The 16,099-nt window shown below is 39.8% G+C and overlaps 1 protein-coding gene across 1 annotated transcript; it reads right to left on the reverse strand.

The window, feature by feature from the left end:
* Positions 1 to 1,056: 1,056 nt before the first annotated feature.
* LOC139131699 (phthioceranic/hydroxyphthioceranic acid synthase-like) lies at positions 1,057 to 15,791 on the reverse strand. The gene is made up of 6 exons (XM_070697883.1): positions 15,609 to 15,791; positions 12,867 to 13,084; positions 12,275 to 12,435; positions 11,281 to 11,484; positions 10,264 to 10,445; positions 1,057 to 9,732 (listed from the first exon to the last, which is right to left on the reverse strand). The coding sequence occupies exons 2-6, from the start codon at positions 13,079 to 13,081 to the stop codon at positions 2,755 to 2,757; spliced, it is 7,740 nt and encodes a 2,579-aa protein (XP_070553984.1). The 5' UTR covers positions 13,082 to 13,084; positions 15,609 to 15,791; the 3' UTR covers positions 1,057 to 2,754.
* Between the last annotated feature and the right edge of the window lie 308 nt (positions 15,792 to 16,099).

Raw genomic sequence — 16,099 nt, forward strand, 5'->3', positions numbered from 1 at the left:
TAAAATTGATGTTTTGGCACTTTTCCTGGATGAACAGCGAACATATCCAAAAAGTTGTGATGTTCAAGAAGTGGTGGCATTCCTCAAGTTGGTATTTACCATCGTGTTGTATGAGGTATCAGGGTAAATTTGGCATTTTGGGAACAGGAGCATTTTGGTGGGGATTCCCTGATTGGTCAGAATTGGAAAGTTACTATTCGTGAAACCCATCAGGGCCATTGCATGGCGGACAATCAAACAAGGCCCCTTTTTGTAGATCGATAGGTTTAAAAGACAAACGGATCTTCTGAATAAGAACGGGAGACCGAATATCCAGTTGTATACTATACTCCAGATAAGAGGTCAAAAGATCCCATCCTCCAGGTGTGTTCCTATTTGCGACATATTTCTGTACATACATACAGTCTGTATGTATGTATGTATGTATGTATGTATGTATGTATGTATGTATGTATGTATGTATGTATGTACGTACGTACGTACGTACGTACGTACATACACTTAGTTTAATCACGATACGTCTACATGATTACAATTTCTAGAAAGGTCGGATGTCTACAAAGACGTGGTCCACCACAGTCAAACAGACTGAGCTTCTCACTGAAGTCAGTACGTCAAAGTCACAGAGCGTCTACATCTCTGTACAGGAATGCGTCAAGAAGTGCATCTCTCTCTAGAAAGTGTACAACTTAAATTGCCTCTAAATCTGAATACTGCCATGCCTTTGGTATGCATCTACAATTAACTAAAGACAGTCGGCAGATATGAAAGGCAGGAAGGTCGCTCCCATCAGTACATCTGTCAACATAGCGTCCGGTCAATGCTAATGTATACATTCACTAAAACAGGATAAACGGTTACTTCGAGGGTCAGGAAAATCAACAAGGGGAGAGCATTCTCACCATGTATCACGTGTAGGGTTAATCACGATCGCTCCACAAAATGTCGGTCAGAATCATTGTCAGTCGTAAAAACTAAATTCAAGTGATAAAATACTAAACAGTCGAAGGGTGATATGACAATACATACGGACACACAGGCAGATAGACAAACATATATTATACATAATTGTGTCTTTAATTTACACTTTGTGGAAAAAATTGAAGAAAAACAGTTTTACAATTATCCAGTGGTAAAGTGAACAATATTCCATGGCTGAATAAATATGATTATTCCTAAAATTGTTCATTGAGTAGAGTTGGCAAACGTGCAGTTAGATCATGGACACATAGACAAAAGTCTTGCAAATACTAGCCTGGATCCCAGTTCAAATCAACGAGGACCTGTTTAGAACTAATTGAAATGTTTATTTTATACAAAGTTATAAAGCTTTGACCAAGGAAAGAGTGCACAGGATGAACAAACGCATGTTGAAATTGGGAGAATGTAGAAAGTATTTGAGTATGAAACAGGTGACATATTGCTGTTGATTTATTTGTATTTTGTATCTTGCAATATTTGTACAGCCAAGCTTGTGTGAACTTTGCTCATGAAAATTTTACCATGCTATTCTACTTGATTCATTTTACAAAACATCATCAGCGCCTGTATTCATTGGCCTTTGACCCTCCCTTCAAGATCTTATAAGACTCAAAGAAGTAACATATCTTGTAGATTTCTTAGAAAGTATGTGGAAGAAGTCTTCTTAGCATTTTCTCAGATGTAAAATTGCTATTTATTACCCATAAGATTCTTGAAAGAAATCAAAGATATAAAATTTATAGAAGACCTTTTTCAAATTCTAACTTTATGATTTTCCCACCTGAGAAACATTGACATTAGGCAATTTGAATTTGGTCTCATAATTATGATCCATTGATGTTTTGATTTTTCACCCTGTGAAAGTAGCATCATCGATAATATACTGAAGCTGATGTTCTAAGCCTGATATCACTTCTTGGTCCTTTTCGCCAGAGCTAGGTCCATGTACCTTTCTTTCACGGATTTGACTTTGTTGTGTGTACTGGTACTTTGATGTCTCTTCTGTGTTGTTTTGTGTCTGTGTTTGTAACAATTGACCATGTATTAACGAATTTTGACCTAGTATTATTGGATTCTGGATGATTGTGATTGAACTGTGCAATGTAATAACAGCCTACATGTCTGTGTCTATGCCTTTACCACACTTTAAGAAAAAGCTGTTAACTAGGCTATAGATATCCCTTTTCTGGAACACTTCTCGACCAAATTGCTCTGTCTCACGTTCATAACAGAAATTCTGAACATAACTTTATAAAATAAATGAAGCTAGCAAACTTTTCCTACACAATTACACTTTGCCGATATAGTAGGAAATAAAAATTTCAAAGTGTTATCGATGCTCCTGCAAAACTCAAAGGTGTACCATAAAACCACAAGAATCCATCTAATAAGATCAACCAAAGAGGTATTGAAAACGAGAGAGTGAGAAAATATTACACGTGCTTCTGAGTCAGAACAATAGACCTTAAAACGAAATACGGGCATGAATGCCATTGTATTAATTACTATAATACCTTTTCCGGGAATGTTTGTAGTGCACGCATCACTAGATTAAGGCATTTTCAATTCTTTATCATTTGCCAAGCAAGTGCTCTTGCACAACTAACTCAGATTTTATGAATGATGATCGGGATACGGATCCTGTGATATTTCCGTTTAAGCCATGCACCATGGAAAGAACGGGGAATGCGATTATTTCCACAAATGGCTCCGTTCTATATCCAAATTTGTCCATTACATTCAATTGCAGGTTTTCACATTCTGGAACACATGCTAATAGTGTGTTGGATACTTAGAAACGATATCGACCAGGCAAAGATGGGGTTCACGGATGCATGTTTCCAACAGGTTCGCATAATCTTTTGAAAACTGCGTACCCTCGTCTTGGGTAATACAGGATGAGTTGAAATTAAATTTCAACGACAAGCTGTTTTTATTTGTATTGCTGATGGCCTCGATAAATGTGGTACACCTCAAGTTGGCCACTCCTCCATCTACATTCTCAATACCGTCGACTATATCCGAGTGGCCAACTTCTTGTAATGCTGAGTACTCCTCCCATGAAATGGTGTGTTGCGCAAGGAATGAAGGCTTGTCATCACCAGTAATCTTCACACATTGTGATATTTTTGGGAACGGATATAGGCTATGCTGCATTCCCGATTTCACCATGTTCCCTATGCCCTTTAGGAAGTCAGTGATACACATCTTCTTATCTCCAAAACTAACTCTCAGGGGAATGGCATTGACAAAGAAGCCAATTGCATCACGGCTTACAGGAATATGAATTCTCATATCAACTGGATATGTTATTAGCACATCGTTTGATCGGGAGTGAATATGAAGCAGTATTGCGTATACCCCTATAATTACCTGAAATGCAGTCAAACCAGACTGTCGTGCAAAACGGTACAGATCACTGGAATCTGATGATCTGACGTCCAATGAAACTTGGTACCCTTTTGCTGATATGGGATTTCGATTTATCAAGGAGAATCGCCCTGGTATAAACTCAAGAGGAGTTTTGAAGACCTCTTCCCAGAAACCTCTCAAGGATTTCTCCCTTGAATGCAACAACTGGTTTCGCTGTGCTAAATACTGGCCGAATTCAAACTGTTCACTCTTGTCTGTTTCGATAGAAGAAAGCAATGCATTTCTTAGATCTCTAAACAGCATTGTCAATGAAAAGAAATCACAAGAAATGTTATGCACAACACAGCTGAAGTGGGTTACGTTATTGTCAGCGATTTTCATAAAGAATCTGACTGGAAATTCATTTCTCAGATCAAAAGGTATTTCACTGGCTTGTTTCATTTCGGCGAGGACGTTCACTTCATTTGCTTTTCGTCGAAGAATTCGAACGTCTGGTTCGCAGTTTTCATGGATGTCAAAAACAACATCATACATATCTTCAGCTGAATCAGCCAGCCTGTATTTTGCTCGGAGCATGGTATGCTTCTTCATCAACATTCTTACAGCTTCTATCAAATGCTCCCCGGTCAAGTCACTCCTATGGACTCGGAACGTGGCGTAAACATTTGATGTTATATCAGGTGGGTTGTCCAATGTTCTATGAAACCTCTCTGCTTGATTTTCAACAACTTTGCCGGAGCTTCTGTCTGCTTCAAACTTTACAGGGTAAGATATGGGTTGTTGGACGATCTTTCTATGTGTGTCATTTTCCTCAATATAACACGATATCGTTGACACTGTCGTTTTGTCTTGGAGTAAGAGAGCTATTGGAACGTTCACGCCGGTATCATCTTTAAGATGTGCCTGCATTGTCATTGCCTGAATTGAATCTAACCCCAGTTGTAGAAGGGAAAGGTCATCTTGAATTTCTTCTGTTTCGACTGTAAGCACAAGGGCAACATTTTTCTTCACCAGATCGCGCAAAGACATTACTGTCTGCTTTGAGTCATGAGACACTTCAGTCTCAGAGTATCTTCCACCTTCTTTAACGTTTACGTTCATTGTTTCATGTATAAAATCTTTGAAGCGTTCCTTTTGTGGAGCACGTTCTGTCATCATCAAATCACGGGATATCCGACTCCAAAGGAACTCTCCAAACACTACTTGGGAAGGATTATGTTTAATGGCGTAGTCAAAGCATTCCACGATATCATTGACTGACAGTGGTAAATAGCCAACAGACGTCAACATGTCCTTGGTCTCTCGTGCATTTTCAATAACACCGATATCTAGAACACTCCAGTTGAGTGTCTGGCCTGGGAGTCCTCTCTGCCGTCTGTGACGGGCTAGATGGTCAAGAAATGCATTACCAGCACCATAGTTGCTTTGGCCTTTATTGCCGAAGACTGACACAATGGATGAATGCATTATAAAGTAATCAAGAGGGTCATTCATAGTTAGTTTATGGAGATTCCATGCACCAAGTATTTTTGGACGAGTTGCTTTGACAAAGTCTTCATCAGACATGTTCACCAAGAGGTGATCAGCAAGTACAACTGCTCCGTGAAACACACCTTTGATAGGAATGCCACTCAATCTCTCTCTCAGACCTTTCAAGGCTTTTGACAAGGTATCTTCATCACCGACATCAGCATTGAGGAATAATACTTTTGTCCCTCTGGTTTCTAAGCCACGAAGTTCAGACGACTTTGTTGAAGTTGGAGGATATCTCGATAGCACAGCTATGTAGCCAGCGCCTTTTGCAGACATGTAATTGCACAGCTCAAACCCAAGACCTTTTGTTCCACCAACAACCAAATAGCATGCATTTCTATGAAACAGCTGGTCTGCTTCAACATGGACAAGACCTTTAGGATTCATGGCAAGTACTCTGATAGACTCATCCTCACAGTGTGGCACTAAGGTACTGCTATCACACTGATCAAAGTTAAATTCGCTGACGTTTGGAGCCTCTGTGCATCCTTCCATAGTCGTTCTTTGTAGCCATTCCACAACTTTTGGAAGAATTATCTCCAAACGTTTAGCTTGAAATAAATACGAGTTGTCAATGGAAATTATCTTTATATCTGGTCGTACAATAAAAAGGCCTCGTAGTGATGAACTAGGCCCGTTTGTGATGTTTACAACAACTGATCCAGTCGGTAGACTTTTATGTATCCATCGGATTACTTTGTCCGGTGTAATGCCCAGATGCAAGAACAATATAGGTTGTATTCCATCACCTGTAGTCTGATCATGACAAATGTATGAACGACTGTCTGACATTTCATCAAAACCACATTTTGAGGCAAAAGTTAAAAACAATTTACCAAGGTGATCAAATCTCTTTGACCCGTCTATAATAAGCCGCTTGGAAGAGTATTCGTGTACATTTTTAACAAAAACCTCCCACAAGAGAACACATGAAGAAAGGCATGGCGTGTCTTGCATGCCCAATGGTAAATCATATGACTTGATAATCAGTGATTCTGGCACATCAGATACGGTGCACAGCTCTAAGGGGCAACATATATGTACTTTGGTACCCTGTGGGATGCTAGAATCTAATGACATTACTTTACCAATGGAATCGATGATCAGAACTTGGTTGTTGCTAGTATCTTGCCATGGTAGGGATCCCATCGGGGACAGCCCCACGTTGGTAACATAGTAGAACTCGGGGCAATGGAGTCTCGCCTTCACTATGCAGACTTGCACTAATTTGGGTGCAGAAATGAAGCGTCCAACCCCATCTCCATGATATAACTCAAGCCTTTCGAGACGATCTGGTAAAGATGACATCACGTTGACTGGTACCTCTTGCTGGGCATGAACTACTCGCTCCTTAAAATAATCTTCAGTCAGCTTCAACCGCTTCAGTCTATTAATATAGACTCTAGAACCAACTATGGCATACTCTGAGTGGTAAAATGCACGTGTTGCAAATGCCAGCGTGGTCAGTGTCGACACCTCTTCCTTTGTACCTTTCCTCAGGTCAACTAATATTGTGTTGTCATAAGTACTTTCATGTAGAAAACATCGAACCATGCCCCAGAGTGGAGCTCCTGACAGTCCACAGCTAGAATACAACTCTTCACGAGTTTTACAACAAGTTTCCTTAGCACTCATACAAATACTTTGGCTTCCCAGTGTGACAACGGTGAGCCTGCAACTTGCGCCATGCAAAGAAAGGAATTTCACGATATGTTTAAGTGAAACGCATACGGAGATGATGTGTTTGTAGAAGCTCTCACCGGTTGCTATCTCCCGTTCGCCAGAGATACTCCAGAAGTAGAGGACATGCTGAATTGTACAAATCGCACCCTGCAAATTTTGCAATATATTATGGATGTTTCTTATGTTTGCATCAGAGAATTCTATGAAATGGGAATGACTGTTAATAGATTTCTGCAAAAGAGAAGCTACGCCTAGGTTGTCAGCGAATATGACGCTTTGTGGAAGTACATCGCTCCTTGAAGAGTCAATTGCTTTATCATGTCTAGTTCGGGTGTTTTGCTCGGCAATGCCGTACCATTCTAATTCATAAGTCAGCTGACTAACGACCCTGCTATCTTTTCCATGCAGCATCTTTGTCATAATGTTCTTGAATTCTGCGACAACTTCACCCGACTCATTCATGACGATGGCATTGAAACTGACAAGACAGCCAGTTTTGTGTAATTGGCGCACATATACGAGAAGAACATCGGAGTTCAACTGCCTAAAGAGTTCAACATCTCCGATAGAAATGGGAAAGTTAAATTTTGGAAGGTTGTCATCAACACTTTGATCGAACTGTGTCACAGCCGTCGCCTGAAGCACTCCATCAAGGAGAACTGGATGGAACACTGTGTTTTCAAGCTGATGTAAAAGTCTTTCAGGCAAAGAGAGCATTACAAGTGCCTCCTTTCCATTCTTCCACGCACCTGAAATTGGCTGCATCATAGAGCCATATGAAAATCCACACGTATTAAGAAATCGGTACACGTTGTCGACCTGTACGCTTTCAAGACATTGAGCTTTCACCTTGGAAATGTCAAGAAAAGCGGCAGGTTTCCTCTCTTCATAGACCATTATTTTACCAATAGCGTGGGAAATGCCACCATCGTTGATTTGAAATGAAAAGGTTGAATTGTCTGAAGAATTCTGCTCCAATGTAATGTCAATAACTCTCTCCTCTTTCAGCACAAGTGGTTTTAGAAACTCTATTGCCAACTTACAATTTTGTTCCCTCCTGAGTGGTAGTGACACAAAGCACGCTTCAAGGGCCAGTTCAACGTACACAGCACCAGGAACCACTAGAACACCACCAACTCTGTGCTCTAACACAAAGGGAAAGTTTCTTTTGTTTATGCTGCACCTGTATGTCATACCATCAACTGAATCCCTACTGACAAAACAAAAACTTTCCCTGGTGACCTGTGTGCAGCCCATTCTACGTTGGCGGGATGTTTCTGGTTCATGCCAATGCTTACTTCTGTTAAATTGGTACATTGGCAGATCTATTGGGATTCGTTTACTGTGCTTATGATAAGAGTTCCAGTCGATGTGGATTCCTAATTCAAAAAGCTGACAGAGCGTGTTCAACATCGTTGAGTAATCCTTGTTTTCCTTCATCGACGGAAGAACTACGCTCGTGTATTTGTTCGTAATTTCAGCGATGTTTCTTTGTAGTGCTGGCTTCGGCCCAACTTCGATTATTATATTTTGTGCATCTTCCACGATAGCAGCTTCCACTGCCTGCGAGAATTCGACTGGCTGTCTGATGTTACGCTCCCAATATTGACTGCTTGTATAGTCGTCTTCTTTAGCAATATGTCCAGTGACAGTTGAGTAAATGTCAACTAATTTGCCAACTCTTGGTCTTTCAACAGGACTAATTAAAGTCACCAGTTCACTACAGATAGGCTGTACTTGTTGTGAATGAAATGCTGTGTCTACCTTAATCAAACGGAATGTCTTTTCGCTGCCTCCTTTCCCGTTTTCTTTCATTATTAAATTTTCTATCACTGCAATGGAGTTTGCATCTCCGGACAAAGTGAATGATGTTGGTGAATTGATGGCTGCAATTTCCACTCCGCCATCTGCAGCATTGCATAACTTGTCAACTTCATCCCTCGAGATATTGCTAACAGCGGCCATTTTACCCCCTGACACTCTTTCTAGTAAGTGACTTCTGTAGAAGATAATTTTGACAGCTGTTTCAAGAGACAATTTTCCAGCTGCGTAGGCAGCAGCAACTTCACCGACTGAGTGGCCAATGATGGCATCGGGTAGGACGCCCCATGAAGACCATAAATCATGGAGAGCTACCTCAATCGCAAAAATAGCTATCTGCTTCATAGCACCAGAAGCCAGTTTTCCAGTTTGGATAATCTTTACAAGAGACCGGCTAGTATACTGAGACAGTAAGTGGTCGATTTTGACTATGGCCTCCCTGAAATCCGATTCGTTTTCGAACAAGTCATTCCCCATTCCTCTCCAATCAGTTCCCATCCCGGGAAAAACAAAAATTAGTCGTTTATTTTTTACAATAGTAAGGGATTTCTTGTGTGTAAACACTTCTTCTGCCTTTTCTAAAGCCTGATACAAATTTTCGTGACTAGTTACACATGTTGCCAGTCTGTAGTTGTTCCAGTGCATTCGTCTGACTGTTGATGTATATGACAGGTCTTCTATAAATTTTACATCTTTGTTTTTCAGTATATTTCTCAGATGTTGTATGGTATACTTCATTGCCAGCTTTGACTTGGCAGAGATTGCAACCACTGGGTGGTGTACGGGTTGATCCTGTCTTTGATCGATATACTCCCTCACAATAGCATGCGCATTTGATCCACCAAACCCAAAGGAATTGACACAAGCCAGTCGACCACCTTTCCTTTGCTCCCACCTAACTACCTTCACTGGGACTTCAAGTCGCAAATCATGAAAATCAATCTGTCTATTAGGTTTTCGAAAATGTAGGGTTGGCACAATTGTTTTGTTATTTATCATTAGGAGCACTTTTATCATCCCAGCAACACCAGCAGCAGATTCTAGATGGCCGATATTACTTTTTACAGAACCTATAAAACAATATGGTTCCCCTGATTTTCGAGCTTTCCCTATAAATTTACCGAGGGCAGTTGCTTCGACTGGGTCCCCTACCGGTGTACCGGTACCGTGTGCCTCAATGTAATCCACCTGAGAGGGGTCAACCTTGAATTTCGAGTACACCATTTTCAGCAAGTTTTCCTGCTGTGTGGATGAGGGCGCGGTTATTGGTGTAGCAAATCGGCCATCCTGGTTACAGCCAGTGCCAACAATTCCCCATATTCTGTCGCCATCTGTAATGGCCTGAAGAAGAAATGCAAAAAAAATTGATCAAATATCAAATCAAGCAAAAACCATTGATCATACCTGTCATAATGTCCATAGGACGTTTGATTGAATAGTAGACGTTAAGAGTAGTACTAATAATTATGTATGTAATATACCACAGCGATAGCTTGATGACAAAACCACTCAAATACTAGCACTGTCTGAAGAACCGTCTCGAATCCTACCACGAAAGACTTCTCGTTACAATATGTTACTCGTTACAATATGTTGTTGTGTCTTTAACAGTTTATGTAAAGAGAAATACTAGTAAGTGAATTTCTTGGAAAATCAATTCCTTCCGTACTTCAGAAACTTTCCAGAAATAACTGTTCGAGTTTCTAAGTAAATATGTTTCTGACAGATATTGTATGAAAATAGTACTTGTATTTTATAAAACCATTTGTTACTTGCATGATACTAGTAGTATGGAGGCGTTTGCCATGTAGCTAATTCTCAAAAATATACCACATGCAGAAGTTGTTTCTTCTAGTGTAAAAATATGTTAACCTTCTTCAGAGATTTCAGTATGAGAACACCACAGCCTTCCCCTCTTGCATAACCATCAGCTTGTGCAGAAAATGGCTGCGATAGACCAGTTGGTGACAACATTTTTGACTTGCATAGGCTTACAAATGTATGTGGCTCCAACAAGACATTGACGCCGCCACAGATAGCCATGTCACAGTCTCCTAGAATAGCAAGCAACATTTCAACATGGTTTAGATCCATATCCATATGAACAAAGTTTTAGAGGGGAAACTTGACTCACTTTGCATATGATGTTGTTGTATCAGTGGTATACATCAACCGTATACGTTGGCTTGTGTATTGTAGTATTTCGTAATTATTACACAGTATCCTTGTATCCTTGTTCAGCGGCGACAGGAGGATAAATGGCAATAGTAGCTGAGCCATTTGTACAGTGTAGGAGCTTATTTTTAAGTCAAGGAGAAAAGCCTACCACCAAGTGGATATGTACAATACCTGTAGCATCGCATTATAACTTCAGTACAGTTTACGTATCTAAAATCAACACTCAAATGACATTGATGGAAATTATATCGTTAAAGCAGAATTAATTTTTTCTTCTTAACAGAACTTCAAAATGATACCCCCAGCTTGATAATTACATGAAATATGGAGTGTTAAATCCTTTCCCGTGACCTCAGACTGACAAGCTCCTATCTTTTCCGTATTCACAAAAGAAACATTTTTCACTTCCATCTCCCCGATATATTTCCCTCCCCATCGAAATAAACAACTGAATCCCATTTCATGCTTGCCACCGGCCTTTTTTGACTGAGATATTTGCTATTGAAGGAAAGAATAGTAGGTTCAGTACTCTCCAACCCCGCCTATTGATCTGTTGATTACAGACAAAATACGCGGCCAGCCACAAAACGTCACTGCATGATACCTTAAGCTTTTTTGCCACGGCACCTTTTGGCTGCCCCTGACTATGTACCAGTAATAAATTGGCCGGCTGCCACAAAAAATTTGTCCATGCAGTATCCAATCACTTACCGGCCCGTAGACCTTGACAAGCTAGGTGTGTGCCGATGAGGGAAGACGAACAAGCTGTATCCACACACAGTGATGGACCCGTCAAATTGAAGAAGTAGGAAAGCCGATTGGCTATTATGGATGATGTCATTCCGGTCACAGAATAATTATTTCTCTCCTTTGCATCGCCACTCAACAAACTTGCATAGTCGTTGTTCATAACACCTTGATGGGAAAAGAGGTGATATTTAAAATTACTGTCTTGGCACCATGGACCTTTGTTATTCTCAATGTGTACCCATGGATGGAGATTGATCCGTCCATCAAACAAAACTTTGGTCGTTCATGATTTCCCGAATCCACAATATGCCATCGTTCGCTGACGTTACTAAGATGAAGATGCGTTTATCGATTGTCTTTACGGTAACAACAAAAGCAATACATGATTGAATGATAACTTAATGAGAAAGAAACAGCAGTTTTCCGTACTAAGTTCGCTGTCTATCTCGAAAATGATTACCTTCATATCTTCAACTTTACAAACAGTTCCACGGCTTGTTGACAATGTTCTGTTCATGATGATAATCGATGTTAATGAGTTATTAAGGTAGAATGCGCCTCGGAGACAGATGTGTGGACTCTTAAACGCTTACAATTATACCTTTTTGGTCTAACATTTGTTGAGGTTCATTTTGAAGCTTATAAATAAAGTTTACATAGACTTATTTTTGTGAAACTTGAAAACGAAATTTTTCCCCAGGTAACACAGCGGTTTTGAATTTCAGGTATCGGGAAGTATTGGGCAATTTGTTTCTCAAGTTTGGGCAAATGTTTTAAGTCATTCAATTTCAAGACGCGTACTAACCTTAAAATGTTTGTGAAGATTTTGTGATTATCGCTGTCTAGCTATGTAATAACAAAAAGTTGCTGAATGGGTTCTTATGAACCATTCGTTGGAGGCATAACATTCAGATATCCCTTCAGTGGTAATTTTAAGCAGTTAAATGCGACTCACCAATGTAACACCCGACGTTCTTTCCTGCCACCTTATCCAGTGGGAAACCACCATTCTCCAAAGCTCGATAAGTGCATTCAAGTAAAAGGTATTGCTGCGGATCCATACGAGCAGCTTCGTCGTCATTGATTTGGAAGAATTGGTTGTCCCATTCAGTCAACCTGGTTAATAAGATGAGTATACGGGTCAACTGAAGGAAATGTTGGAACAACATTATGTTCATAAGAAGAAGGGCATATCTATGATTTTAGAAGAAATCGAGCAATGTAACCGCATGCAATGAACCATTTTTTCACGCCAATCTTCCCATGACTTTTACTCTGTCATCAAATGCAAAAAGACATCTGTTGGTATGTTCTTCTATCTGTCCTGGTCCGTGTGACTGTTTATTTTTTTTCAGGTGCGGACATTCAACCGTCTAACCGAATATTTCTTTACTTCGCACATATTTTCAGGACAAAAAACGACAGCCCATCCGGGAGTTTCCTTCAGACCGACTGGTTGCTTTCATAGCGAGCAGCTGCACATACAATGAACAATTGGGGCTGTATGGTGATATATATCTTTGTGAAATATAAAATGTACTAAATACCGTTCGATAAATGCTGCAGATTTCACATAAGATTTGCCCTTGGCGTTGACATCACTACAGTAGAAGGCATCGTTATTCCATCTATCCTTTGGAATGTGAGTCACGTGATTTTCCCCGTTAACCAAGACTTTCCAAAATTCGTCGATGTCACCGGCACCTGGAAACCGGCAAGCCATTCCTACAACAGCTATTCCCTCGTCCGATTCAGGGTCCATGTTCTGCATGATGAAGTGTCTTGGAATTATTTTGTCTCATTATCATTCGAGTGTGAAATTTTCATGTTAACGTATTTATATATCTCTGACGCTTTATTGCAAAAGGAACATCTGGTTTTGTTGTTGTTTTTTTAACGTGAATTATTTTTTCCGGCCATCCTTGGTCACAAATATTAAGACGCTCAAACCTTTACAATGTTCTTTCGGCCCACTAGCTCATTGAAGCTTATGTAGTAAATAAAGTTTTTGCCGACTAAGTTTTGTGAAAATCGGAAATTTTATTTTTTCCCCAGGGAAAGAACACAGGGATGGCTGCCATTTTGAATTTCAAATGTCGGTAAATGTTGGGTAATTAGTTTCCCTAGTACCAAACGTTTCATGGTGACCGCCAATTTTATTTACATTGCAAGAGAATGGTTGAAAATTTGTTGGCGGGATGTATGAGTAAAAGCTTAGGTCTTTCACTTTCGAGATGCGAATTACATTAAGTACATGACTGTTTTCGAATTCTACTTTAATGAAGCATCGCTGAAGTACAAATGGAAAAGATTGAGACGTTTCATCAGAGGAAGTTATAATTGCAATTACACATGAAATGCGCAGACGAATTAATTCATCAGCATGTCATGTCCACTTAACTCTCGCGTAATCAATAAGTACGGTCTGTTACAAGTGTTGGCAGAATCAGAGTTACTCGGTAAAGGGCTTTTTCAGATACTATACTAGCTGAAATCATTAATCATGCAACCCGGACTAACAAAATCTAACAAGATCTTAATATTTATTGAAACATGCCAAGTACAATTTATATAATGTATTTGATCTGAATATTGTAAACATAATTTATTACATGTAAGCTTAAACGTTTCTTTACTGCCACCAAATTGACCAGTATACACAGGCAGAGTGGCGACATATGGAGCTTCCTTATGTTTAGGAACGATGGTAATATATGGTGAAAAGTTTGGCTTTAGTATCCTCTGAATAATTCATATACTATTAGTCATTTCTCAACATCGAAAACCAAAAGGAGTAACGGGGAGTAGCTTTTGTCGGTCGCGTCAGAGAATAGGAAACGGGTATGTGGGAAGGATGTTATGATCTTCCTCTGTAATGATGGTGACAAGAGCATGTAAGAGGAATTGGTTATGTTTCTCCGCTCACAACGAAGCCACAGCTTGCAGTAAGTTGTTCGTTTAATCGAGGGCATTTCAATGACCCTGAGGTTAATTAAAACAAATCTATATTAGTTGGTCTCTTCATGTGTAAATTTATACCGCATACATCGATTAACAGAAGGCAGTCCGATGACCTCAAGGTTAAATAAAACAAATCCAAGGTGAAAACGAATCAACATAACGATTTTTACGGGTAGTTTGATATGTATGTATGTTTCAGTAAAGACTGTGGCAGGCTTCACAACACATCACTGACGTTTGGGGTCATTTTGGAAGCAGTTGTCTATTATCGCGACAAGTTCGACGCAGCATCTCTGTTCACGGAGGAGAAATCACTTGAATTTGATCCACACTGTAGATTAAAATGGGAAGAATCTCAAATAATGTGCAATCCTCACCCCAGTTGAAGTTCGAAACAATTTCGTTGTCATTCGTTTCCTCCTGCTAGCAAGAATAGCTTCAGTGCGTTGCGATAGGCGACATATCATGGTCTTTAAAACGGACAACATTATAAAGCAGCTCCATCAGCCGTAACAAAACTTGGTTATTTCCCGGTATATTTGATGCATTTGTTAAAACATAGTTTTCATCCTACCCTAAAGTTTTTTATATGTGTGATGTTCAGTGTCATTTTGGCAAGAGATTTTCAGTCGAACTTGACCTCATTTGCTTTACTTTTTCTAATACACTACTAGTAGTACTACTACTATATATGATACCGTGTATCACATAATACATGTGAGAGCCGAATAAAACAGTAAAAAACTGTAAAGAGCAAATGCTTTCGAACGATGATCTTGCCCCTTATGCATATATGTACAAAATTTGACAGGTCTACCATTGGCCGTGCACGTCTCTTGACCTGTCGTTGCGAAAGTTTTGCCCCGGAACTTAAAGGACTCAAGTAAAACCTCAGGGGCTGACTAACAAATAATCAAAACAACAGACAGACAGCTAGATAGACAGACAAATGAAAGAGAAACAAATGATAACACGACCATGAACAAACGAAATGAACAAATAAGTAAATTCAAATATGATCGAACACAAAAAAACAAACTGACAAACGAATTGAATAAAAAAGGTACAAATACGTATAGCAGAGTAATTGTGAGACTTGAAATCAATACACATAATCACCTCACTGTGGGATGGTCCTCCACTTCAGAATGTCAAGCTTCATTAAATGAGTAAATCTGTTCTCTAGTTTATAACACCAGCCAAAGATCAAATCTTGTAAGCATGTACAAGTTGCCGAACACTTTGCACACACTGACGCTGTAGGTCAAAACTGTTTGCACGAAAACTATCATTGAAAAAATTGCACGAAAACTATCCAAGGTACAAACCTTTCTGTATTATGGCACACCCAAGATAGTGTAAACGCTGAGACCAATCACCAGGATACATCTGATGAAGCTTTGTATAGACTGAGTGTTCAAAGTAGATACACCCGTGAGATTTACACAGAGCAATGCATTTCATCAAGCTCGTGAGCGACCAGGTGAAGTGAACGCGTTGACAATGGCTGATTTTGGTTACAGTGGTGAGGTCCTCGCCCGTACATTGAAAATGCAAATGAGAGCTTTTGGGAAGGACGTACGCAACGGGGTCATGACAATGAAAGCAATTTCGGTTGAAGGTTTGGAGTGAAGCTTTCTAAGCGTAGACCATAAGCAATTTTATGGTGTGTCTGAGGCTTACGTAAAGCAAATATATACCTTTGATCGGAATGGCAATAGTCCTGTTTCAATAACGTCTTTCTTAGGTTGTCTATGCAGGCACTCTCTGCCAATGAAAGAGTTTGCTTTTGGTGGTGACCTACATAAGGACACTATTG

This window comes from Ptychodera flava, chromosome 4, assembly GCF_041260155.1.
Source record: "Ptychodera flava strain L36383 chromosome 4, AS_Pfla_20210202, whole genome shotgun sequence".
NCBI lineage: Eukaryota > Metazoa > Hemichordata > Enteropneusta > Ptychoderidae > Ptychodera > Ptychodera flava.